The sequence below is a fragment of the Penicillium bovifimosum genome (assembly GCF_028826915.1).
Source record: "Penicillium bovifimosum strain IBT 22155 chromosome Unknown utg000004l_segment0_segment0, whole genome shotgun sequence".
Lineage (NCBI taxonomy): Eukaryota > Fungi > Ascomycota > Eurotiomycetes > Eurotiales > Aspergillaceae > Penicillium > Penicillium bovifimosum.
The window spans coordinates 712,656-736,471 of NW_026622713.1; the positions used below are offsets into that span (position 1 = coordinate 712,656).

The 23,816-nt window shown below is 50.3% G+C and overlaps 10 protein-coding genes across 10 annotated transcripts; 6 read left to right on the forward strand and 4 right to left on the reverse strand.

Moving 5' to 3' along the window:
- Window positions 1-1,000: 1,000 nt before the first annotated feature.
- On the forward strand, window positions 1,001-3,040 carry N7515_004557 (electron-transferring-flavoprotein dehydrogenase; the record flags this gene model as incomplete). The annotated part of the gene is made up of 3 exons (XM_056665301.1): window positions 1,001-1,292; window positions 1,368-2,886; window positions 2,941-3,040. The coding sequence occupies 3 exons, from the start codon at window positions 1,001-1,003 to the stop codon at window positions 3,038-3,040; spliced, it is 1,911 nt and encodes a 636-aa protein (XP_056522251.1).
- A 795-nt stretch (window positions 3,041-3,835) lies between these two features.
- On the reverse strand, window positions 3,836-4,774 carry N7515_004558 (Nucleotide-binding alpha-beta plait; the record flags this gene model as incomplete). The annotated part of the gene is made up of 1 exon (XM_056665302.1): window positions 3,836-4,774. One exon carries the CDS (start codon window positions 4,772-4,774, stop codon window positions 3,836-3,838), a length of 939 nt encoding a protein of 312 aa, XP_056522252.1.
- Window positions 4,775-5,717: 943 nt separating this feature from the next.
- Window positions 5,718-7,017, reverse strand: N7515_004559 (Dehydrogenase multihelical; the record flags this gene model as incomplete). The annotated part of the gene is made up of 3 exons (XM_056665303.1): window positions 5,718-6,452; window positions 6,565-6,755; window positions 6,867-7,017. 3 exons carry the CDS (start codon window positions 7,015-7,017, stop codon window positions 5,718-5,720), a joined length of 1,077 nt encoding a protein of 358 aa, XP_056522253.1.
- Window positions 7,018-8,105: 1,088 nt separating this feature from the next.
- On the forward strand, window positions 8,106-8,916 carry N7515_004560 (uncharacterized protein; the record flags this gene model as incomplete). The annotated part of the gene is made up of 3 exons (XM_056665304.1): window positions 8,106-8,426; window positions 8,505-8,644; window positions 8,724-8,916. 3 exons carry the CDS (start codon window positions 8,106-8,108, stop codon window positions 8,914-8,916), a joined length of 654 nt encoding a protein of 217 aa, XP_056522254.1.
- Window positions 8,917-9,079: 163 nt separating this feature from the next.
- N7515_004561 (uncharacterized protein) lies at window positions 9,080-9,766 on the reverse strand (the record flags this gene model as incomplete). Its single annotated transcript, XM_056665305.1, has 1 exon — window positions 9,080-9,766. The coding sequence occupies one exon, from the start codon at window positions 9,764-9,766 to the stop codon at window positions 9,080-9,082; it is 687 nt and encodes a 228-aa protein (XP_056522255.1).
- Window positions 9,767-12,194: 2,428 nt separating this feature from the next.
- On the forward strand, window positions 12,195-13,361 carry N7515_004562 (uncharacterized protein; the record flags this gene model as incomplete). The annotated part of the gene is made up of 4 exons (XM_056665306.1): window positions 12,195-12,223; window positions 12,357-12,734; window positions 12,791-12,905; window positions 13,239-13,361. The coding sequence occupies 4 exons, from the start codon at window positions 12,195-12,197 to the stop codon at window positions 13,359-13,361; spliced, it is 645 nt and encodes a 214-aa protein (XP_056522256.1).
- A 505-nt stretch (window positions 13,362-13,866) lies between these two features.
- Window positions 13,867-15,582, forward strand: N7515_004563 (uncharacterized protein; the record flags this gene model as incomplete). The annotated part of the gene is made up of 2 exons (XM_056665307.1): window positions 13,867-14,610; window positions 15,499-15,582. 2 exons carry the CDS (start codon window positions 13,867-13,869, stop codon window positions 15,580-15,582), a joined length of 828 nt encoding a protein of 275 aa, XP_056522257.1.
- Window positions 15,583-16,762: 1,180 nt separating this feature from the next.
- On the forward strand, window positions 16,763-17,539 carry N7515_004564 (uncharacterized protein; the record flags this gene model as incomplete). Its single annotated transcript, XM_056665308.1, has 3 exons — window positions 16,763-16,830; window positions 16,888-17,146; window positions 17,207-17,539. 3 exons carry the CDS (start codon window positions 16,763-16,765, stop codon window positions 17,537-17,539), a joined length of 660 nt encoding a protein of 219 aa, XP_056522258.1.
- A 313-nt stretch (window positions 17,540-17,852) lies between these two features.
- Window positions 17,853-18,989, reverse strand: N7515_004565 (uncharacterized protein; the record flags this gene model as incomplete). Its single annotated transcript, XM_056665309.1, has 4 exons — window positions 17,853-18,075; window positions 18,156-18,446; window positions 18,515-18,714; window positions 18,771-18,989. The coding sequence occupies 4 exons, from the start codon at window positions 18,987-18,989 to the stop codon at window positions 17,853-17,855; spliced, it is 933 nt and encodes a 310-aa protein (XP_056522259.1).
- Window positions 18,990-21,687: 2,698 nt separating this feature from the next.
- On the forward strand, window positions 21,688-23,494 carry N7515_004566 (uncharacterized protein; the record flags this gene model as incomplete). The annotated part of the gene is made up of 7 exons (XM_056665310.1): window positions 21,688-21,739; window positions 22,018-22,146; window positions 22,211-22,216; window positions 22,269-22,426; window positions 22,831-22,904; window positions 22,964-23,060; window positions 23,117-23,494. 7 exons carry the CDS (start codon window positions 21,688-21,690, stop codon window positions 23,492-23,494), a joined length of 894 nt encoding a protein of 297 aa, XP_056522260.1.
- Between the last annotated feature and the right edge of the window lie 322 nt (window positions 23,495-23,816).

Consider the following 23,816-nt stretch of genomic DNA (forward strand, 5'->3'; position numbering starts at 1 on the left):
ACGTCGATAGTTAACTGACTTATCACTGATTATTCCTTCACGGGTTATGCTGAATACGATCTTAGTTATTTTTTGTTACTCAACGACAAACGCACTCTGCCAGGAATTTCCATCAGGACAGGTGGCCGTTTCGATTCTGCCTTGTCAGAGGCGGTGGCGCCCACCCTTTGATCCACCGCCAAGACTGGACGAATCTCATGGCATGCAAACCGGCGATGATCGGGCATGATTTTAGCTTCGGATGTAATATTTGGGATCTACCGGCTGTGGTTCTTGGAGTTTATGTTGGGAATTTTTGAAGGTCAGGTCACATCGTGGTATTATCGATCCATTTTCTAAGGGATTCTGGTATGCTTGGTATGGTACAGTATGTATGTTGAATACCATACCCCGAAGCAGCGCAATGGTCACATTCCGGAATAGACAGTAATGTCATGTAATGCGGGAGACTGCATTGCCGTTGGGTATGTCCAGATTGGGGTTTGACATCCTTGAAGCAGTATGACTTCGACTTCTTAAGGTTGTTTTCTGGAAGATATCTGCAGTCGACATGTACTACACAGAATGTACGGAGTAGAAACTGGAGTGAAATGATGTCAGAACTAGACAAAGCCCTAGTTCATAGTCACAATGAAGCCATGTTATGCATGTGACCAGTCAAGATATCCTGGACTGGACCGAACATGTGGATCTGACAGGATTTACGGAGAAGGCAGTCTACATCCATCCAGGTTATTATGCAGCACTGCGCAGAGTGCGCTCTGTGTAGATCTCGGCCAAGACGGGCACATTTGCCTGAGGCCTCAAAGTTGTAATCGCCGACTTCGCTATTGGCCAAGAGCTAAGCCGAGGGTAGGCGGTTTTTCGGCGTTTCACCAAGTTCCGCCACAAGACTCTGGGGACATTTAGGGTCTGCTCGAACACTCTCCTCCGCGTTCAACCTTTAGACTTGGCCATTGTAAAATTCTGGCCCCTCTTCGGACCTCAGAAACCCATTGCGATGGCGTCTAAGAATGCCGTCTTGCCTCTATTGAGGCGTGAACTCCGATCGTCTTCCCGAATCTCACGAACTACTGCTTCCGTCATTGCTACCCCATCCCGACACTCTGCCAGCACCTTCACAACCTCCGGGCGACGTTTATCTCCGCGATCAGCGTTATTCACCACACCGACTCAAACACGAGCCTTTTCGCAATCGCTGTCAAGGCGCTTCACCGACGAGAATGGCGATTTCGATCCCCGCACCATAGAGCGGGAGTCCGATGACGTGGATGTATGCATTGTTGGCGGTGGTACGTGTTGGGCGTTGCATCGATTTTTCCCATCTTTACCCCCAAAGAGCAACACTAAGTTTTAATCTACAACAGGTCCTGCTGGTCTCGCCGCCGCGATTCGCTTGAAGCAACTTGCCAACGAAGCAGGCAACGAGGAGTTCCGAGTCATCCTACTAGAGAAAGCTGGTGAATTGGGCGCCCACATTGTCTCAGGAAACGTTTTGCAGCCAACCGCTCTTAATGAGCTACTTCCGGATTGGTTGGCTGAGGACAACCCCTCCCGCTTTGAGGGTGCGACTCCTGCCAAGGGCGACAAGATGCGCTTCTTGACCAAGAATGGATCATACCCCCTCCCCACGCCGCCGCAGATGCACAACGCGGGTAACTACATTGTTAGTCTGAATGAGCTAACTAAGTGGTTGGGAGAACGTGCGGAAGAGGTTGGTGTGGAGGTTTACCCTGGGTTCGCGGCTAGCGAGATGGTCTACAGCTCAGATGGCGCAGTCAAGGGCGTTGCCACCAATGACCTGGGGCTGGGCCGGGATGGCAAGGCCAAGGATACTTTCGAGAGGGGTATGGAGTTTCATGCGCGTGTCACGCTCCTCGCCGAGGGCTGCCACGGCAGCTTGACCAAGCAGGTGTGCAAGAAATACGATCTTCGACGAGACAGCCAGCCTCAGACATACGGTCTCGGAATTAAGGAGATTTGGGAAATCCAGCCCGAGAAGTTCCGTTCTGGCGAGATCACCCACTCGATGGGATACCCCCTTCCCAAGGATACGTACGGTGGCGCCTGGATGTACCACTTCGGTGACAACATGGTGAGTATTGGTCTGGTGGTGGGACTGGACTACCCAAACCCGTGGCTCTCGCCCTACGGTGAGTTCCAGAAGATGAAACACCACCCCATGTTCAAGGAGGTTCTCGAGGGCGGCAAGTGTATTTCCTACGGTGCCCGAGCCTTGAACGAAGGCGGTTTCCAATCGATTCCCAAGTGCGCATTCCCCGGCGGTGCTTTGATTGGTGATACTGCTGGTTTCTTGAACGTCCCTAAGATCAAGGGTACCCATACCGCAATGAAATCCGGCATGCTAGCCGCCGAGGCTGCCTTCTCGGCGCTTCAGAGCAACAACCAGGGAACTGTCTTCTTGTTTGACTACGAGAAGTCCCTGCGGGACTCCTCCATCTGGAAGGAGCTCAAGGAGGTACGCAACATCCGGCCTTCCTTCAACACCCCACTGGGCTTCTTCGGTGGACTGCTCTACTCCGGTATCGAGGCCTACCTATTTAAGGGTCGCGTACCCTGGACCCTCAACCACCACGGCACCGACGCGGCAGCTACCAAGCCTGCTTCTTCGTACCCCAAGATCGAATATCCCAAGCCCGACGGAGAGATCAGTTTCGATATTTTGACCAGTGTGAGCCGCACTGGCACCAACCACGAGGAAGACCAGCCCGTTCACCTGCAAGTGGAAGACTGGGATAAGCACACAGACCTCGCATGGCCTGCGTACAAGGGTGTGGAAAACCGATTCTGCCCAGCAGGCGTCTATGAATATGTGGAGGACCCCAGCAAGAAGCATGGAGTCCGGTTCCAGATCAATGCGCAAAAGTAAGTGCATACTTCGATTTCCCGTGTTTCTGAATATACTAACGTTTCCATCAGCTGCATTCACTGCAAGACTTGTGATATCAAGGTGCCAACGCAAGACATCAACTGGCAGACGCCTCAAGGTGGAGAGGGACCCAAGTACGTGATGACGTGATATGGTCACCAGTTGAATACAAGACATTCAGGAGTTTCGAGGATCAAGTGGAATCGTTGGATATCAACAGGATCATTTGATATCGTACGGTGTAAATTGGATATAGACCGGGGGACAAAAAGATGTACATAACTCACCATAATCTATCGGTTTCCTCTGTCGGGGGATATTTTACACCACTGTTTTCATAAGAGAACTTGTATACTCACATAGAGGATCAGGCGTATCCCTTGACAAGCCAGCATGTAGGTATGAATTCAGTGTTTAAAGCGAGTACCACTGGACCACAACAAAAACCAAGGTCCCTGTTTATGGCCCTGGGGAGGACCTATTCTAGTCGATTCTAGTCTGACAAGTTATTATGTACACAGAGGCCAATGGTGCTAGGCCATCTACTGAGCCACAATGATGCATTGACCCGCCGAGGAGCAGCATCTGATAGAAGTCATAGGTGGATAATCTTGCAAATATTCATCTGTATCAAAGTACCCATCAGACGTTTGGACTTTCAAAATCCGGATCCAATGCATCCCTCAGCACACCAACTCCACGGTGGAGGATCTTACGGAAAATCATACCACGGTCCATCAAGGGGTTTCCCCCTTCGCCGTAGATGAAATCCTCTACCTCCTTTTCAATCCATATACCGTATTGGGAAAAACCAACATTCAGACCGATCTCCTTGTCCCTAGGACCGAGCATGTCTGGATCGGGCAACCTCGAATACAATTTGCACATGATTCAAAGCTAAAATATTGCACAAAACCGAATCTGCCATGTATTAGAATGATATCGTCAAAGGAAAAGAGTCGGGGACTCATACCCTTTGCAGAGACCGGTGTCCAGGTCTACGATCGCTTTGCAGCGATCAATCTTTCCGAAACGGGCTGCGTAGGCGTGCAGCACCTCATCAGTAGTTTCCGGAAGGAATCCTCGGATGTAAACATTCCTAATGCCCTCACGATTCTCCAGACACTTAGCAAGCGTCAGCTCAGACGGGTTAGTCCACATGGCAGGCACCGCGCGTGGAATAGCAGGGTCTTGTTGGGTCAGTGCCTCAAGATCTTGCACGACGTATCCATTATGGGTTTTCATCATTTGGAGGGGAAGGGGCATGTGGCAGAGCTGTGGAGGAACCATGCCTTCATAGGGGTAATTAGACATGGCACTGCCATCGATGCCATGGGACAGGTTCGAAGGATAATACTGGACTTGAGCGTTATCCTCTCCATTTGCTTCCTTGTTGTCCTCAGGCACATCCCATGCGGGCTGCTTAGTCCCATGCTGCATGTCGTAATTGGCCATATAAGGCCATGATGAGTACGCGCCAGTAACCATGGGACTAGGCCAAACACCAGTTGGGAGGTATGAGTATTGTCCCGTCTGATCGGCTTGGCCCAAAGCAGAGTTGGGAAGAAAAGACGGTACGGTCGGAACACCGTTGAACACGGTCGAATTGGAAACTAGGATAAATGGACTGTTGTATGCACGGTTGGCATTCGACCAATCCAAGCTAGAGTTCATCTGAATGGGCGTGGCGCCCTTGGGCTTGGGGCGGTGACTTTGCATAGTAAACCCTCTGTACATATTAGTCAGGCCTGCCCTAGTACAGCCACGGGGGTTTTCATTGATGGGGTGTTGGTACCTGGAGTCATACGGGGCGCGAGGTTCGTTTTGGTGGTAGCGTCTAGGCTGAGAGCCAGAGCTCGCTAGTTGGGATGGATTTGGAATCATCTTTCAGGCCTGAGGAAATGTTAGCAAGATCTCCTTCCACCGGTGAGAGAGTAATAAATGAAAGAGTAACAAGGAATCCCAATGGCAGGAGAATGGGGTGAGTAACTTACCCTTTTGGTAGAAACCTCGAGATGCAAGGTGTGTGGAAGTTGCGTGAACTGAGAATAATCGTGAGCCCAGAGCACGAAGACAGAAGTGTGAACTGGATATGATCAATGGCATTAATTGGAGCAGGGCAAGGCCCTGAGAAAGGGATCGTGAAGGGTGCGATGGGAGAATGAGGGAGGCAGAAGATGATGAGGGCTATTCTCAGACACAAGGGAACGAGGAAGGTGCTAGTAGGGGAAGTACAACAGAGTAGATGGGACGAAAGACTGGGAAGGAAGTAGTGGAAGGAACGTACGAAAAGTGGATCGTGGAGAATACCTAGACCGTGGATACGAAGAGTGAGATCGAAAGGAAGGCAAGGACGATGGTGAAAAGGATGAAGAAAAGGAAAGAGAAGGGAACGAAGAAGAAAAGAGCAAAAAGAACGAAGCCAGACGAACGTCACGGGGATTGCTGGGGTGAACCAGGCTCGGAAGAGCATAAGTGAATACAAGTCACGGGCAGTGGCGTAATGTCGGTGGTTATCGTTCTTCTATCATCAAGGAAGCCACGTGCTAAGAGACCCTTGGCGTAGGGCTGATGCATCTCGTTGTTAGGGCTGTTGCTCCACGGGCAAAGGACAAGACAGAGGCGACAAAGGTTAACCCTCCGCAAAGAATGGTATGAACATCCCAAACTTTCATACTAGACTGCCATGTCGGCATATTGAATATTGATATATGCAATATGCATGTGCCATTGGAGCCTTCTATCTGGGGACGGAGGACGAGATATGGGTGAAGGTATGAGGAAATGATAGAACGGAAAGTCTTGTCTGAATCAGGGCAAGTAGAACTTATTGGGATTTCTCTTGCAGCCACTTATAGACCACCGAGAAATCCTTTCCGCGGTGTCCGTCTTCCACGGCCTTGTAGACTTCACGAGCATGGGTGCCGAGGACAAGAGGAGTGTCAGATTGTTCCGCGGCAGCAATAGCCAGGCGTAGATCCTTGTGCATCAAGCTGACCCCAAATCCGCCCTCATAGCCGCGAGACGCGGGTGACGTCTCAACAACACCGGGAACAGGGTTGTTGACCTCAGACGGCCAGCAACGACCGGTAGACGAGTTGATCATGTCCGCCAATGCCTTAGGGTCGAGTCCCCAGCGGACACCCAAGTTCATAGCCTCGGCAGTAGCGATGTTGTTCAGTGCCAAGATGTAGTTGTTTGCCAGTTTGCCGGACACACCAGCACCGGGTTCACCGAGATGCCAGAACTTCTTGCCCATCAAAGCAAGAACGCCGCGGATGCGCTCAAGCAGCTCGCTTGATTGCGAAGAAGCGCCAAACATGAATGACAACGTCCCTGCCCTGGCACCAACCACGCCCCCGGATACAGGGGCGTCCACAAAGTGGCCGGTTTGTGTGGTGTGGATTGCATTCGCGATATCCTTGGATGTAACTGGGTCAATGGTTGATGTATCAATAAACAGACGCTCCTGCTCGAGCTGGGGTAACGGGCCATTTTTGAGAATGGATTGGTACACATCGATGACATGTTGAGATTCCGGAAGGCTCGTCACCATCACCGCCTATACGAGACTGGTTGTCAGACCCCGGAAAAGCACAGACATATGGAACATAATCCACACGGGGATGCCGCTAGCCGGACCAGAGACCCGCATCTAACCACGGTCCACGTACCGATTTTTCGGCGACTTCGCGCGCACTTGCAGCAATCTCGACTTGGCCTTCATGGGCGCCTGCACCGTTGCTTCGAGCGGCCTCCTGAGCCTCAGCGGCAAACCGTTTCATGGCCTCTTCGTTTACATCCCGGATGATCAAGGTGTCGGATACGGGAATCTTGGCGCGCAGGTTTTTGGCCATATTGTACCCTTCAGGGGCAGTCAGCCAATGCAAACGCAATACAAAGGCTCCACTCCACTCCACAATGCATTGTGATATAGCCGAGGCCATTGCTCCTTCCTGCAGAATTCAAAACTTACCCATTTGTCCCAACCCAACAAAACCCCACGTTGCGTCCCGGTGCATAGTCGTGGAGAAAGCTCGGGTAGACGGCCAGCGTCGGAGATCCACCGCGGACGTATGGAGGCGAGTCACCCTCCGCGGGAGGCACATCGCTGTTCGGAGACTCATTGTCTAGTTCAATGTGCAGACCAATGACAAATTCTTGTGATGAGGAGTGAAGAAGAACACGGGTACTAGTTGCTGTTCGTGGTGTCAACACTGCCAGGAATAGGATCCAAGGGTGATAGAGCAATGTTAGATCCAAGGGGCTTGAACCGGGGGGAAGGTCTACTATTTGTATGATGCTAAGCAAAGCAAATGACCGCGGCTTTCCGAGACTCCAGTGGGGCTTCAGGGTGATTATTGCCACGGACTTTGCGTCTCATCGGGGCTGAAATGCGGGGAAGACCGGGACAAGTTGACAACCCTTGGGGAAGAGCATCACGTGTGGGGTTTACTCCACATGGGGCCCTGATTGGTGTGTTATGTGGGGCCCGGAACGAACCTTGCATATTGCCAAGGTTATGTAGATGTAGTTTGGAGGGTCACGTAGGGTATCTGGGTGCAAGCCATGTCACCGTGTACAAGACAACTTGACAAGGTGGACGTAGAAGGAATAGGGCACAAGGGCCAAGGCGACAAGGATGGGTTGGTGAGTCTCACATCGTGAAGTGAGCTTGAAAGGGGAGAAGCAAGGGGAGAAAAAAGTGGGAATGACTGCCTTTATAGAAACTGAGCTATGGTTACGCGGGAACAGGTTACGGTAACTCGGATAGGTTACTCTGAACAGGTTCGTATGAATCGTTGCCTGATATACGAAGTATGGACTCGAATGGTCGACAGGTGGACAGTGGAGGTATCATCCGACCCAACAGGCATTCATGAGTCATGATAAGGCAACCATGGTCTGGATTCTCAAGCTCCAACCTTCTTGGGATATGAAAATGTAGATAGATAAGGAAGGAACAACCTTGGAACCTTGGAACACATATAGGCAGAAATCAACACGAGCCTCATTGGGAAGTAACAGTCGCGCTTTCCTAATCCGCTCCCTGCCTCTTCCTCTTCGTCTTCCTCTTCGTCTTCCTCTTCCCTCACAACGTCTCCCTTTCACCTTCACAGCACCAGTGGACTTCTGCGGGGTTTGACCCAGCATCTCCTCCGGGTTTCTTTCATCTTGTGCTAAAACCATCCATTGTTCTCTTATTTCATCAGTGATGGTTGATCCGGCTTTTGTTCTTCGGCCTTCGGGCCATCTCACACCTCCTCTGTCACCACGCAAAAGGCGCCGCTACTTGCGAGATTCCGAAGATTCCGAAGGCGAGATGAGCCTGCAGCAATACATGCATTCGACTGAGTATTATCGATCGGTCAGCCTCGAAAGCCCACAGCCACTTCCCGTGAAAATGGAGCCTGCCCCTGCTCTGGAACAAGAAATAAGTCCACTTTACCCAGAGGTCCTAGCCATCATGCGCCGCCACAATCTGAATGTCAACACAACCTTCGAATGTGGGAAGATGAGCAAGCCAAATACTCGGGTCGGAGTTGCTTAGAGAAACAGAGAATTCCATTGAACCTCTTCTCTGTTTCTCTAAGCAACTCCGACCCGAGTATAGCTTGTACCTCCGCAGCATTCGATGGTAGCCCAGGAGAACGATGTCCTAACATCGTTCGGCTCGCTCCAAAAGGGCGATTATTGCCTCAAGAACGGCCGTACCACTTACGTTACTTCGGGCATCTGCAATGGCGCCAAAGCGTACTGTCACTGGGGGCCCAGTACAGTAAGCGAGGAATTCATCGTCACGAGCCAGGAATCTAACTTGGATCGCAACAAGCGAGCGAGACTTTTGCCGGGAGGGAGACTCTGGAGCCTTCATTCTGGACAGATCTGGGACTGTGACTGGGTTGCTCTGGGGAGGATTGGAGCATTACGGCGAAGATGTTGGGCTGGTTTCTAGCATGTCGGAAGTCTTGGAGGCCATCAAAGAGAAGATTGGCGGTCGTGTCTCCGTGGATCTTCCACAGTGATGTTCCATCCTTTATTTTCCTCTGCGTTATTTTTCTCTGCTTGCTTTGCTCTTCTTTCTCGTTGTTCTCTCCTCTACTTTTCTTTATTCTTCTTCTTGCTTGACCACTGTCTATGTGGTTATCACCCACGTTATTGCCAGGTAGCTACATTTTTTCCAGCGCTCTAGTCAAAATGATTCTTATGACAATCTTCGTCTACATTACTTCCTATACTTTCATCTGCTTTTCCTAAGAGGAGGCCGTTGCTGGGCCCCAAGTGCAGTTCGAACTTCGCCATCGCCCAAGAAAAACTCAGGTAGGCCTTCCAGATACACCAAATCGCTGTTTGGTATATCGCCTTCCACCTCTCCTTCTCTTGTTTCGATGGCGCGGGGCTGATTGCGGCGAGAGCAACCATTTCAGAGAGGGAGCGATGTTGGCGCATCGTCGTATCTGTCCTGATCTTCCCCCATAATTCCACCGCCTCCAAATCGCGCTGGAAACTTCGCAGTGTAGGCCAGATGTGCACTGCGGTTAAATCCACTCCGTGCATCGGGCAATGATGTCGGCCTGGGTCCGTCCAATGGAGCTGGGAACCAGTGAGGACGCGGCCATATAAGAATCTCCAGCATTGGTCGCCGGCCTTAGCAATGTCGAAATCGCGCCGGAGGGCGCTCCAAAGTTGTGATATCGTAATCTTTTTACCGGTCGCATTCTTGTAGTGTTCGACCGCCTTTGCTGCAAGGTTGCCAAAGTCGATCGAGGCTAGTTTCCGTGCCATGAGCAGTCGGTAGGCAGTCGTGAAGCGTATCAAGCGGGGGTCGAGTCCTTCCACATGGAAGCCCACTCTCGGCTGGGCGGTCGGTGCCATCGTGACCGTTCGGTATCAGCGTTCAGGGCATCCAGCCAGTCTTGCGGAAGTGCGGCAATAAGGGCTCGGGTTGTCCCCCTCGTCGTGTGCTTCTCGGTGCTAGTAATATGAGACGGTATAATCGGCTCGCCCAGTCCCGCATCCCATATGTCCCAAATGACCCTCGCCCCTGAGTCCCACAGAGTATTTCCATAGACCATCGCCCTAGATCCCCATCTCCGGGCTCCACTGCTACCCCTCCCTGTCGTTCCAATCCGAGGGTGATACCAAAAGAAGGTATCCAGGACATCTGCTGCGTTCTCCGGGTCCTTCACCGTGACAAACCCTTCCCATCTTGTGCCGCATAAGTGTCTCCACCTCCCTGTAATTGCCGAGAGCTCTCCGGGGAGATCTGAGCTGTGGCCGAGCCACTGTCATGTGATAACTATAGTCTGAGACTCTGAGGACTCAGGAAACTGAGATAACGTGTTACGTCTGAGGCCACGCGTGTTAGCACCCACAGAAAAATGCGGTAAAAAGAATCCAAAAGAATCCAAAAGAATCCATCATTCTACATTCTCTCGACAGACTCGACAACCAACGCAATTATCAAAAATCGGGCGACGACGTCCTCTAGTCTTAGTCTCTAGATGTCGGCACAGCTGGCATCGGTTCTAGTCGAAGTAGTGTCTCCTGTCCCGCACGGGACCAATTGGAAGGCTATTTTCCTCACCATCCTTACCTCATAGTTTGCTGACTTTGTCACCGTACAACATACAAGACAAGACCCAACCCCGGCCTGCGCCGGCGAGAGACAAATCACTCAAGTGACACTTTAAAATGTACCTGTAAGTGTTATCTTATAACTAGTCACCTACAAAAGGTGAACAGGATATGTGTATAGTACCTTTCGAAATAAAATATCAACAACAATCTTCTGTCCAGTTGTGAGTACTACCCACTTATGGGTGCCGAGTTACAGGCGCATGTTTAGCGAGCTTCCCGTCAACTGGCAAATCTTCTGTCAACTGGCAAGTCTTCCGCCAACTGGCAAGTCTTCCACCAACTGGCAAGTCTTCCACCAACTAGCAAGTCTTCCACCAACTGGCAAGCCTATCTCTACGAATTGTCCCATCAAGTGCTGGACCCCGATGCAAGCGCGCCTCATCCCAGATAAGCTCGTTGACCTGATGGCGGGACTTGTCGTGTGATGTAATGTTGCGGAAGACCTCTATGTTGAGGGGGTTGGCGGATAGGGAAACACGATCAAATCGAAGAGACACTGTATGGATGAATTGCTTGCATGTCAGACGCAAGGACTTTATGTTGGCATTGGATAGGTGTGACTCAATGCAGCCTCAGAGCTCCAGGGGGAGCGCGGAGGGGCTGGTATAAGCCATACTGTGATTGCTGTGCATTAGTGAAGCATCTATACGAGGTATCCCGGCACCCAATGGTCTTGGGTTTAACTGCGGCGCTCAGCTTCGCCTATTATGGGGAGGCGTTAGGTTAAGGATGTGACGGTGGACAGGGACAAGTCATGTGAGCCAGTGGGAAATCAGGAAGGGAAGGAGCAGGGATCGCGGGGAAGTGTATTTATTGTTTACCTCCTGTTCTTCTTCTTCTTACTCTCAGACTTGTTACTTTGTGCACAGTACAGCAAAGGATTGATCTCCTTGATTTTTTTCCCTTTTAAGCTCTCGACAGTAACAAAGGATGAGCCCGTGATAGGCAAGCTATCCTTCCTCTCTCATTGATTGTTCGTGATTTGCAACTATAGTAGGGCTTCATCAGGACCAACCAATGAGACAGGAAGGAGAATGCCAAGTGAGAATTTCGGCCATGATAGGCGACGCTTCGTCGCGACAACAACAATCAGAAGAGGGCCCTGGCCTCTGGGTCAACACGATCAACGCTTTGCGAATTGTGCCACATAGGGTTCGAGTGCGCATGACGTCATGCCGATCGGTGCCGCTTTGTCCACCATTCGGAACCTTGGAGTTGGAAGTCGGAAGTTGGAAGACTCATGTACCCCACACGGGCCGCAAAAGCTTAGTTTATTGATGCATAGACCCACAATACAGGTACTACAGTAGTAGTACTACTAGTACTAGTACTACCGGTAGGGAACAATGGTTGTACGTCGCTACATGAAGAAGACAGACACAAAATTGTAGTGGTATTGGAAGAGTATCCATTGTATTATTCATTGTTGACAAGGAAGGCGCTGCTGGACATAGTTTTGGATGGGTAGTTGCTGAATTCAGAAGGAACGCGCACAGAACTGCTAGTATAACTAAATCCCACCTCTCGGCTTTCCCTTCGCTCTTCTTCTCTTCCAACCCTTGTCTTGAGACTTCTGCCTTCAGCGCAAACATTATCGATAAAGGTTTTCGACAAAAGTTGAAAATGCTTTCCTAGGTTCGGTGAAATGATTTGCTTGTTCGCCATGGCCATGTGCCTGGCTATATATTCGAAGTACGTCTGCCCGAGTCCCATCCAAAGATTCTTCTGAATCTCCTCCTCTCGAAAGACCTCTCCAAAGGTTTCTCCAAACCCCGCACCAAAAGCGATTGAAAGATAACTAGGAAGTCGTCACTAACCTGGACAGCCCCAGCTCCATTCCTAGCCCCGAGGCCCCCGAGCCTCGACCAGATCCCAGTGCCGCAGCCTTGGCGGCCGAATCGCATAAAGCAAAGGCTCTGGCAGTCAGCATTCAGGAGTTGGAAGAGCAGCTCCGCAGGGCGGCGAGGCGAGCGTCTCGGTTTGAGGATGCCTGGATGAAAGCCCAGGCACGCCAGGAAGCTGATTTCCAGGCGAAGCTTGCTGTTTTCAGACTGAGAGTCAATGAGTGTGGCGTAGGACAGCTCTTTTCCAAGGCCGCCCTTGATTGGCGACGCAAGTACGAGGACCTGAGCATACTATACCAGCTGGCCCAAGAAAATCCGGCCCACGAGATGAAGGGACGCCCCCGCTGGGCTCCAGTTAAGTTGGACGGAGTTGTGAAGCAGGGTCATGTTCGGCCTGGCAAAAACCTACCACCAGTGCTCAGGCGGCGGTTTTGAATGATTGGTGGCGGAAACAATTTGCCAGTCTCGAGGCCCGGGCGCGTCAGGCTACTGAAGCCAAGGACGCGGAGATCAACCATTCCAATGGCCAGGTGAGCTAAGCTGCCACAGTGCTCAAACACGCATCGTAAGCAACTTGACAGCACCCGGGCTCAATTGTACATGCTGGCCCAACAGCATGGGAGGATTGAGTCTGGGAACAAGAGGCCATGGCCCATGGGGGAGAAATGTATGACGTCCCGGAGAAGACGGAGAAGCAGCAGGACCGCAGCGAGAAATGGGTCGATTACCTTATGACATAATGAATCGCCTCGCTGAACTGGGGCGGGGGTTATGATGTTATCATCAAAAACCGACAAGAGGGGTGGGGTTGGGGGTGGGGAGGGGGAATCAGATGCCGAAGATGATGACCAGCCTCAGACCAGGAGATGGAGTTCGAGCATCAGTCCACCGCGGACGGCGGGGCAGCCCGGGCTGACGGCAACGAGCCGGATGAGGCCGAGGAGACTGAGGAGCAGAAGGCTCCCAGCCCGGGCAGCTACGGATAACATCACCACCGCCATGAGTGGGCCAGTGGCTTTGGAATCAAAGACTCGGGTTCGACATATCTGTGCCTTTCTGCTTACCCACCCTTATTCGGTGTGGGTGCGCCACAGACGACGGGCCAACCCCTTTCCAACCATTTCCAATGTCTAGTTAAGTACCTCTTCACTACTTATAATCAGGCCATATACAAGGTACATGGCGGGCGCCAGGTATACATACATCGAAGGCACATCTAAAAATCACTACCTACGTTCAATCGCATAACTAATTCATGTGTACCTGTCGATGTAGACCTGGCCAGTTTCCATGTACCTTTCACATAACCATGCCATATAAAAGGTACATAGTTAGGAGTTTTGGAAATTGGAAGTTGGTTAGAAAGTGGGTGGGAAGCTCAAAGGCACCTGTTTAGCCAAGACCTGTTCCTGGTCGTTCCGGCATCCCGGCCGTTCCGGTAGCAATTTTTCTTCATCACACCAAATCTCCTACTATTTTCAAACGCCTACCATGCCGCCAATCCGTGGTAAAAAAGCCCAGAAATCAGTTGAGCAGGAAGGCAGGATTCTGCTAGCAATTAAGGCTATTAAAGATGGCCGGATTACTTCCGTTGCTGCTGCTGCTCGTTCTTTCGAGATCCCGCGGTCTACGCTACAAGACCGGATGAAAGGGGCTTCTAGTTGGTCTGACATGAGGGCTGCAGGCCATAAATTCACCCATCTCGAAGAGGAATCAATCCAGGATTGGTTAACCTCTATGAATGATAGAGGTGCTACTCTTACGATCACTATGTTGAAAGATATGGCCAATTTACTACTTGAAACCCGTGGAGATCATCCCCCGCAGACTGTTGGCAAGAATTGGCCGACACAGTACATAAAACGACATCCCGAGCTTTCTAGTCGATTCTCTCGCAGACATGGCTCCAAACGTGCCTTGCTAGAAGATCCAAATACCATTCTTGAGTGGTTCAAGCTTGTCGAAAAATCGATTGCTCAGTATGGTATCACTTCGGAAGATATCTACAACTTTGACGAATCAGGATTTGCCATAGGAGTTAGTGCAACATCAAAGGACATTACACAGTCATTCTATACGGGCCGAAGGGGTGTTTTGCCTGGACATGGCGATTGGGTGACTGTCATTGAAACAATCTGCGCCTCCGGGCGAGCGCTCCCACCATACGTTATCTTCAAAGGCAAAAGCTTTATGGAACGATGGTTTGACGACCTTCCAAAACATTGGATTCTTAACGTTAGTCCAAACAGCTGGATGAGCAATGAAATGGGCGTTGACTGGCTCCAAAAACACTTCATTCCGCATGTGAAAAGTCAGACGAAAGGGAAACATTGTCTTTTGGTCCTTGGCCACGATAGTCATCTCACCGCAACATTCGACAAGATTTGCCAGGAAAACAACATTATACCAATATGTATGCCTTCGCATGCCTCTCATCTCTTACAGCCTCTTGATGTTGGTTGTTTTGCTATGTTGAAGTGCTCTTACGGAAGGCGGGTCGCGGAATACATCCGATTGGGCATCGATTTAATTGACTTCCTCGAGGTCTTTCCAGCGGCTCGTAATGATTCATTCAAACAGTCTATTGTTCAAAGTGCCTTCGGAGCTACTGGTTTAGTACCATTAGACCCCGATCGGGTGCTATCAAAGCTGAACATTCCCCTCCAATGTCCGCCTCTACCGGATCGACCAGTGTCACAAGGTTCAACATCACTCATCAGGTAGCAATATCTCTAAGACTCTACCGGTATATCTCAGAGACTCAGAGGACGGGGCAGCTAGAAAACGCAAATCTATGTTCGATTCCGGTCTGAGTTCAGCTACTGATAAGATCTCTTCGCCTACAGACCGTGACAGCTAGTTCATGAGCGTATCTTGATGCGGGATGAAATCAAGCGTTTACGGGGGGAATCAAGAATTTTTAGATTTAAGAAAACAAAGAAGCAAATGCCAAACAAAGGCAATTTAACTGATTTTAACAGAGCTTCTGGATCCCATCACTAGTCTACTACATCAATAAAATGCGACGCGCTAGCCCTGTCACGTGCGACCTTCCCATTGAGTAGACCTCGCTTAAAGACGTCTCAACTTCATTCTGATTCATAATACTAATTTGTTACTTAGGTCCGAGCCATTGCTGTTTACATCAATGCAAGTCCTCAGCGCCTGGAGTCGTTCTTCAGCTTGCAACCGAACGGACAAGGCTAGTTCCAATCCAGGATGTTGCCACTCGATGGAACTCCACATTCGTGATGCTCGCACGCGCAAAGGGGCTTCAGCAGGCCCTGGATGCTTACTGCTCCCAATACGATCAAGGGCACTTTGCATTAAGCGAACAATCGGAATCTGATCCCTCTGCAAGCAATTATTGCAACAACCTGCCCTTCGTCTGAGACAAGCAGGCAGTAGACCTGCCGACAGTTTGGATCCGTTTTTGAATTTCCAGGTTTCCAATTGTCTTTGGAGGTGCATTTTTAGCAATGCCCCATGCTCTGAGGCGCTTTCTTCTTGTAATTTTGTACAAAGCTGTTGTATTGTTGCTCCATTGGTAAAAAATGCGATGATCTCATCCTTGTGAGACTCAATATCAATTATTTGACGAGGCATGATGGTGTAGAAACAGATAATAGTTAAAAAATGGTAATTTATAAAATGGTAAACGTTTGAAACGGCGGTGAGAAAAGCGGTGTAATATGCAGAGAAGCAATGTAGTAAAAATCGAAAGGGCCTACTGGGCACTGGCTCATGCCGTACGAAACAGGGTATTTTACCACTAGACCACAACAAAAACCAAGGTTCCTGTTTATAGCCTAGGGTGGCTTGTATCCCATTCTGACAGGATCACCTAAAACGGTTTAGCTCCAGTAGTTATAAACTTAGTACCTCTAAACCCAATCTTTACATTACCCGATCTGTCGTCACAACTCGACATCTCTTCCCTTTCACTCACACCTCCACCTTTCCTAAATTTATCCAGCTCGTCAAGATGCCCAAGCTGTTCGGAACCCTGCCCACTCGTGCCCGTCAACGGGCCGTATTACTTGACCAAGCCCGCAGCAAAGCCACAGAGATTCTCAACGACATTTACGAGCGAGTGGAGCGGTACGATGACGCACTTATCCCCACTCAATCATAAGCCTCTTTAAACATCAAATGCGGAACCCTCTTGCTCGACGACGATGAAAAATCAGAGGAGGCAAAGGAAAATTGCTCATCGCCCTTTTTCGAACCCCGGGGCGCCTCTTGGGTTCCCGATCTCAACATCACAGATGATGACATGCGCCAGAGTTTCCAAACATTCAACGATAACTGGGATACCTTTCTGCCAAGTCCTCTCTTGCGGGAACTGGAGTCCCAGGCAATCCATCTTTGTTCCTGGCTAGAGCACATGTTTTCTTATTTCACGCGTGAGGGTAGCCAGACCAACGTTGCCTCGCTATCCAAGTGGAGCAGCAGGTTTGTGATCCAGCTCCTTCGCGACGCTATATACTAACCCCCCTCGTTATTGTAAAGCGGCAGGCTGTTCCCCGAGATCTTTGCCGAAAGGTTCTACCTTCCCGTTTTCCCTATCAAAGGTTATACTACGTACATTGGGTATGTGTCGGAAAAGCAGCTCGCATCTACTAAGAAAACAGCCCCGCATACCCTCATTAATATTGCGGTCGGCGAAGAGCCTAGTGAAGACCTTTTCAAAGCAGAGGTTGTGGTCATTGCTGCAGCCATGATCTCACGCCTCGAGGGCGATGAGTGCAAGGCCTACAGCGTCATCCCCGTGAGGAATCATCATGAAGCGCCGTATTGTCTCTAACGCTGACATCTCCAATTTCTCTAGATAATGCTAGTCACAGCAATGGGTGGAATGCGAGCACGTGTGATCCAAGCGCACCTCAGCGGGCGATCCCTTGTCCTGAGCAAATCAAAGGTCTTTGATTTTGGGACAAAGCAGATGGCAACAGCCAACATCGACACTCTACTAGGCCTGATGGGCTCTGACCAAGTCGGAGATCCAGCAGACATCAACTACATCCTGAAGGCCGAAGTACCACAAGTCGTGACCAAGGTTTCGGACCATAAGAAATTAAAAGTATTCGCAAAATCTTTGACCTTGCATCCGAATCTCCAACAGCTCCACGGGAAGCCAAAAAAAGCCTACAAAACGGGATGATATCCCGCTGGATTGGCGTAAGTAGTATCAAAAAGTCTTCTTGACAAGGGAGACGCATGATGGCTCGGTTATTCCATGCTGTTAGCCGGGGGACAGACGCGGTGGGGAATTATGTCTGTATCTACTTCGTTCATGACTAGCAAAGGAAAAATATTCGCCTGGGTTCAAGTGAGCTTGCAAAATAGGATCAAGTAGAACAAATTCGGAGTTCATTTCGCAGATCGTTTCTGATTCATTCATCCTACAACTGACGGGATGAGATACAAGCGTTCTTTATTACAAGAATATCTCATCTATCCCAATAACGTGCGGACTAAACATCCGAAATGGCTGAACTTGCGATCTGGCCGGCGGCAGCAATGATTATACCAAACTCTGCCATCTCATTCGACATTGTAGTGCGAAATGGACCGAAAGTTTTCATAACCAGAAATCCACCAGCGTTGGCGCCATTCCTGAGATGATTTTGGTACTCTTGCACAAAAGGTACGAACGTTAGGAAGAGCGCATCTCGGTTCTGCGGGATTAGAAGAAAGCTAGAGTAGGGGTTGCAAACATCAGTGCATCGTTCAGATACAGCGATCTTGTCTTGATAGACGATCACTTTTCAACTCACTGGTCATTGAAACAAGCCCCTGCTCTCCCTGATGAACTTGACCATGCAGCAACTTGACAAGCCTCTTGCATGATAATCGGGTCACTGTCCTTTCCACGTGATCGCTTTTTAGCTTCGAGAATCGCGAAGACCCGCTGATTCTGCTTTGATCGTAGCGCCCCGTCCGTGAATGCATTGAACCTCGTTGCTTGTAGCTGGCAGGAAAAGTGGATCCTGTTGAAGACCCATTCGAGCTCAGAGCCAATAACATGAGTGAGTGTCGAGCGAGTGTCTGCAGCAGGATGACTGCTGCTGCGTTGACAGTCGCTTCATCCTCAGCTGCGGGGAGATTTGTCGTAGATCCAGCGGCCATTCGGGACGCGTCAGAAACACCACCCACATTTGTGGTTTGCTCTTGGAGTCTTTTGACAGCTGCAAAAGCCCCTGGCCATGTCGGGTCATTTTCATTGATGCGGTCAATGCTGGTAGAGGCCTGGATGAGCTGCAGGTAACGGCTCCATTCGATTGAGCCGCCCAGCGCATCGGAGGCAGCTGTAAGAACAGCCGGGCTGAACCCGTACTGCTGACACCGGAGTCTGAACATCGGCGGAGCTCTCATTGGAACTGAATACGAACGAAGCATTGCGTATTGAGAGTGTGACGCTTCCGAAGCTGACGCAATCCATTTGGGGGGGGGGGGGGAATGGTATGTATGGTAGCATGCTTCAACTCGGCTTTGCGTCCAACAAGCTGCAGCCATTCGTCGTATGTTTTTGGGATTTTGAACCCTTCAATCTTGCCACTCTGGAAAGCACTTGGCCCTCTCTTTGATTGACTTGTGGGTTGGGCCATCATGCGTATGGGGTGTGTGAGTGAAAAAAAGCCTCTGAGCCATCTTCGCAATACATTATATACGCGAGAGTGCCTGATGCAAGTGAAGCGGACTAGAAGTGGAAACAGCCTACATAACAGGAAGGAACGGCAAGAAGGGAAGGAGCAGGTGAGGAAAAGTTTTGTTGATTGTTTACCTCCTGCTCTTCTCTTTCTTTTTCTTTTTGCAGCGCACGACAGGATTGACAAAGAATCTCTCCAACAGGCCGTGCTAGACCAACCTCTGACCGTCTCAGAGGACCGAACAATCCTCCTTTTCGCAGATGGTAGTGGGTATAAAGGTATGGTCGGTGCATCGGCCGTTGCCCCGCGTGAGAGTATCTTCGAACGGCGCCACCTTGGAACAACCGACGAATCCACAGTATACGTGGCCGAGCTCAACGGCATTGAGATGGCGACTCGAGGTTCGTCAACTAACAACATCGCAGGTTCACAAGGCTTGTCATCTTCTCCGACTGTCAGGCCGCCATCCAGATTCCAGGCGGTGCAAAACCTGGGTCCTGGAGCGATCATCGGGCCAATTGGCAATATGTGCTATGTAGCAGCATTTACGACCACGTACGGGCCCTTTGAGCGCCACAAGTGCATCAGCAAAAAACGCCCACGTCCGATAAGATTCCCATTGAGATCCGTTGGATCCCTGTCCACGTGGGCGTTCCTGGCAATGAGACCGCTGACGTTGAAGCAAAGCTAGCGCCTAGCGGCAATGGGAAATCCAGGGCACGGCATGATGCAGTGCCCAGTAGGCCCTTTCGATTTTTATGTACTATGTAATTATATGCCCTTCCCTAGCACTGAGTTCGGCGACTGCTGTAGACAAGTACTTGAGTAGGTATCTTTCCGTCTAGTTCAATGCCTTGATACGCGTGCTTCTGCGAGGACTAAGAGTAAGAGTTGTAGCAACCCATACTGATCCAGGGTCCACCATTTCGAACTCTCCGGCCTTGTCATCTTGCAGGGGGAATGTGTCTCTTTGCTTAAGGCGCTACCAGAATCCGTTCGCTCCATTGAACTTAGTATGCTGCACTTTCTTTGGGGAGACTGGTATAGCATGCTAGAAAAAATCAAGCAAATGGTATCGGAGCGCTCGCTGTGGGGAAATTGGGATACAGGATCAAGACCCAAAATTACCATCGGCGTGACTGAGAGTGAAGGGGTTGTCATGTACATGAGCCCTACATTTGGATACGGTGTATGGATCGAAAAGGAGGTAGAGGATTTCATCTACAGTGAAGGAGAAAATCCCTTTTACGAGCACCTTCCCTGTCACATCCAGATTGGAATGAGTGTGCTGAGGAATGCATTGGACCCCGATTTTGAACGCCCACACGACCGATTCTTATTTTCAGACCGATGAATTTTGTAAGGAAGATTATGAACCCAATCAATACTGATTTGAACGTGTGCATAAGGGTCTATTGTCGGCTCAATTTGACAATGAGTCTTCTTACAATGACGGGAGCCCTAGATTGAATGGTATGGGAATTAATTACCACTAGACCACATCAAAAACCAAGGTTCCTGTTTATGGCCTAGGGAGGCCTTATCCCAGTGTATCCCAGTCTGACAAATGGTTCAAGGCTATTAGGCTAATATCTAAAACCTCACTGGACGTAGACGGACTTTGAGTCGACCGCACAGCAATTGATGCGGTTGGCGAGCGGCGACCCACTTCCTGTCGCTGTTGGTTCTGCGGACTGTTGGCGAGGGAATAGGGCTGATTGTTGTCCATAGGGCATAGGCATGACAGTGCCCATCATCTTCAACATCTTTCTGTTCCTGCAAGAGAACATAGCAATGCTTACTAACGAACAAAACATTGCAATGGACGATCCTGTGGGGGCTAATCCCTTCTGGGTATAGTCTTGGCTGAGGCTCACCGATTGGACACTGAGCATCACTGGGCAATGCATCAGTCATTCTGCACGTGACTGAGCTGAGCATGATCATCTGAGTAACTCCATGCTAAACTGCTAAATAGTGAGCTAACCTCTACTTCTCTAGTAGTTAACTAAATACTAGCTAGTTATAGATATTAAACATGTAGTAACATACATGTACTCCGTAGGTACTTCGTACGTTTCCGCAATCTAACCCCAGACCCGACGGGAGCCGTGGCCGGGAACCGTGGAATGACAGTGGAGAGTTCACGAGGGACATGCCTTACTTACCACAGTACGTACTTCTATTGTTACTTGTTAGGTCATACTCTACTAACGGGCGCTTAGATCTATATTAATGATTTAATTTCAATTTTCCATTCTATACCTATTTTTTGCCTCTAATCACATATCACTGCGTACATGGTGGAACCACGTGGATCGCTGAGATAAAGTGAGGCGGCCAAAGTCTCCAATTGTCCACCGCCAGACTGCAAGCGCCGGTACTTTCTCTTTTCTTCCCCTCTTATTTCTCTCTCTCTTTTTCTTCTCATCATTTGTATTTGTTTTGCTTCTCTCATCTCTATTAGGTTCAACTTTCCCCGACAACCGAGCCCGTTGGTCAGGTTACACGGTTTCCTGCAGCGACTCACCTTTTCACAACTTCCCTCTGCGTTCCCTCTGAGCATCTTAATCTCTTCCATACTGGAAATCTACTTTGACGGATCTCTCTCTTCCTCTCTTTACTACCCCGGAAACATCTCGCTCATCTCAAATCAGCCATGACTGAGGTGTCCTCCACCCGTCTCTATCTTGGGAACCTTCCCCGCAACGGTACGCTGGCACCTGACTGTCCCTCTTCCCTGCGCCCTGGAGACTATACAACACCATGCACGATCTGGTCGGCCCGTCAGCGCGCACACTCCCTTGTGCTCTGATGCCCGTGTACTCTTGGAAGCTACCCTCCTCGGCCCATCCTCCGAGGGAGCAAAAATAGGAGCTTAAGCTCCCCACACGGACCAGCTTCTGCCTCCGATGGCCATCGAACCAATGCTTCTTGGATACCCCCAAAGGAACAATGCACTAACCTGCTTTGCCTTTCCCCTTTGCAGTGACTAAGAGCGACATCGAAGAACACTTTAGCAGCCATGGCTCCGGCAAGATTACCGAGATCAAGCTGATGAACGGTTTCGGCTTCATCGAGTATGACGACCAGCTGGATGCGAGAGATATCGTGCCCGGTAAGAGCATCCAATCATTGCCTATCTGTTTGCTTGTCGGCCTGCTAACGTTGTTGTGGTGTAGCCTTCCGTATGTCCCCATGACTCGTACCTCGATGACATCCCGCTTAACCATACCCCAGACGGCAGTGATTTCAAAGGTGAGCGGCTCACAGTACAGTTCGCGCGTGGTCCTCGCCGCAAGGATCTTCCTGGACCGTCAGATCGAAATGCTCTCCCTCGCCCGCGTCGCACCATTTTCCGAATGCAGATCTCAGGTCTCCCAGAAACAAGTTGGCAGGTTAGCACACCCTCTTCATTCCTCCCTGGGGTTCCTGGCATATATCCCTCACACTCGCGTGTCACTCAATGCACACATGCTTCCAGTCCGTTGTCCTCAAGGCTGTTGGTTGAGCCAAGGCTTTCGGAGTACTAAAATTCTAGCGCTCGTCTCTCGGTGGCTGAGAATTGTATATATGCCTTTCCCTCTGACCTCGAGATTTGAGGGTGTCCAAGAATCTTTGCATACTAAACATTTTATTGTCCGCCCATGGAAATTTTCCTGGGACTTATGGATGCCGACATACGAGAGCCATTTTGGATACCTCCTCGGACTGGACATGGACCTCTTACCTTTCCTCACTCCACATGAACTTGCCGGATACCTTACTATTCCTGGACCTGGACTCACCACGCGTTGAATAGGATCTGAAAGATTTCGCTCGCCAGTCTGGACTGGACGTGGTTTACTCCGAGACTGGCCGTGAGCAGGGCAGAGGGTGGGTGAATTATTTATATTCCGCGCGAGACGCTCCCAATCCATTAACATTTGATCAAGGTTTGTTGAATTTGAGACCGCCAATGACTTGAAGACTGCCGTGGAGAAATTGGACCAGCGCGAGTTCAAGGGCTCTGTTGTTTCCTGCGTTCCCGATGTAAGCGCCCAACCTGGCTCGGACCCGAGGAACCACCCCGTCTCACCAATTCCCAGATCCAAAGCTTTGAGGAACGTCCCGTCCGCGACCCATATCGGTCTCGTTCCCCACCTCGTCGCCCGTACCCTGGTCCCATGGATGATTACGACCGCCGGATCCCTCCCCCTCGTGGCTATAGCCCCCGGGAGCACTACCGTGAGCGATCTCCGGTCCCTCTCCGCCGCGACCCCTACTATCCGGATGGCTATGGTCGCCGGACCCCTCCTCGCCCTCGGATTGACGATTACCCACCTCCACGTCGTCCCTACGAGGACCCTTACGAGGCCCGCCCTCCCCCACCTCCCCGCCACTATGATGATCCCTACCTGGCTGCCCGGGGCTATCGTCCTCGCTCTCCGCCGAGAGTCCCTTACGACCGCCCTCGCTACTGGTAGATGGCACTGGGTCTTTGATTGGATTTGCTGCATATTCTTCCGTTTTATATCATTACTTTAACATCTTGCAAATACCCACGCCCAAATAGTCAAACCTGATCTATCATGCTTGTGTTATGTTAGCTTGAAGTAATTTTTATTTACTCTGTTAGTCTTGCGGTACTGAATATGGGGTTTCCAGGGGCTCGTAGGTAAGCTTGTTAGGTGGATACAAACAAAACTAGTATCGTATTTGACCGGAAGGCTTTCTATAGCCGTCGAATTTGGGGAGCTGTGGTTATCGTTGTTGGCCTTCGAGATACCCATCCTGGACTTAGCCAGT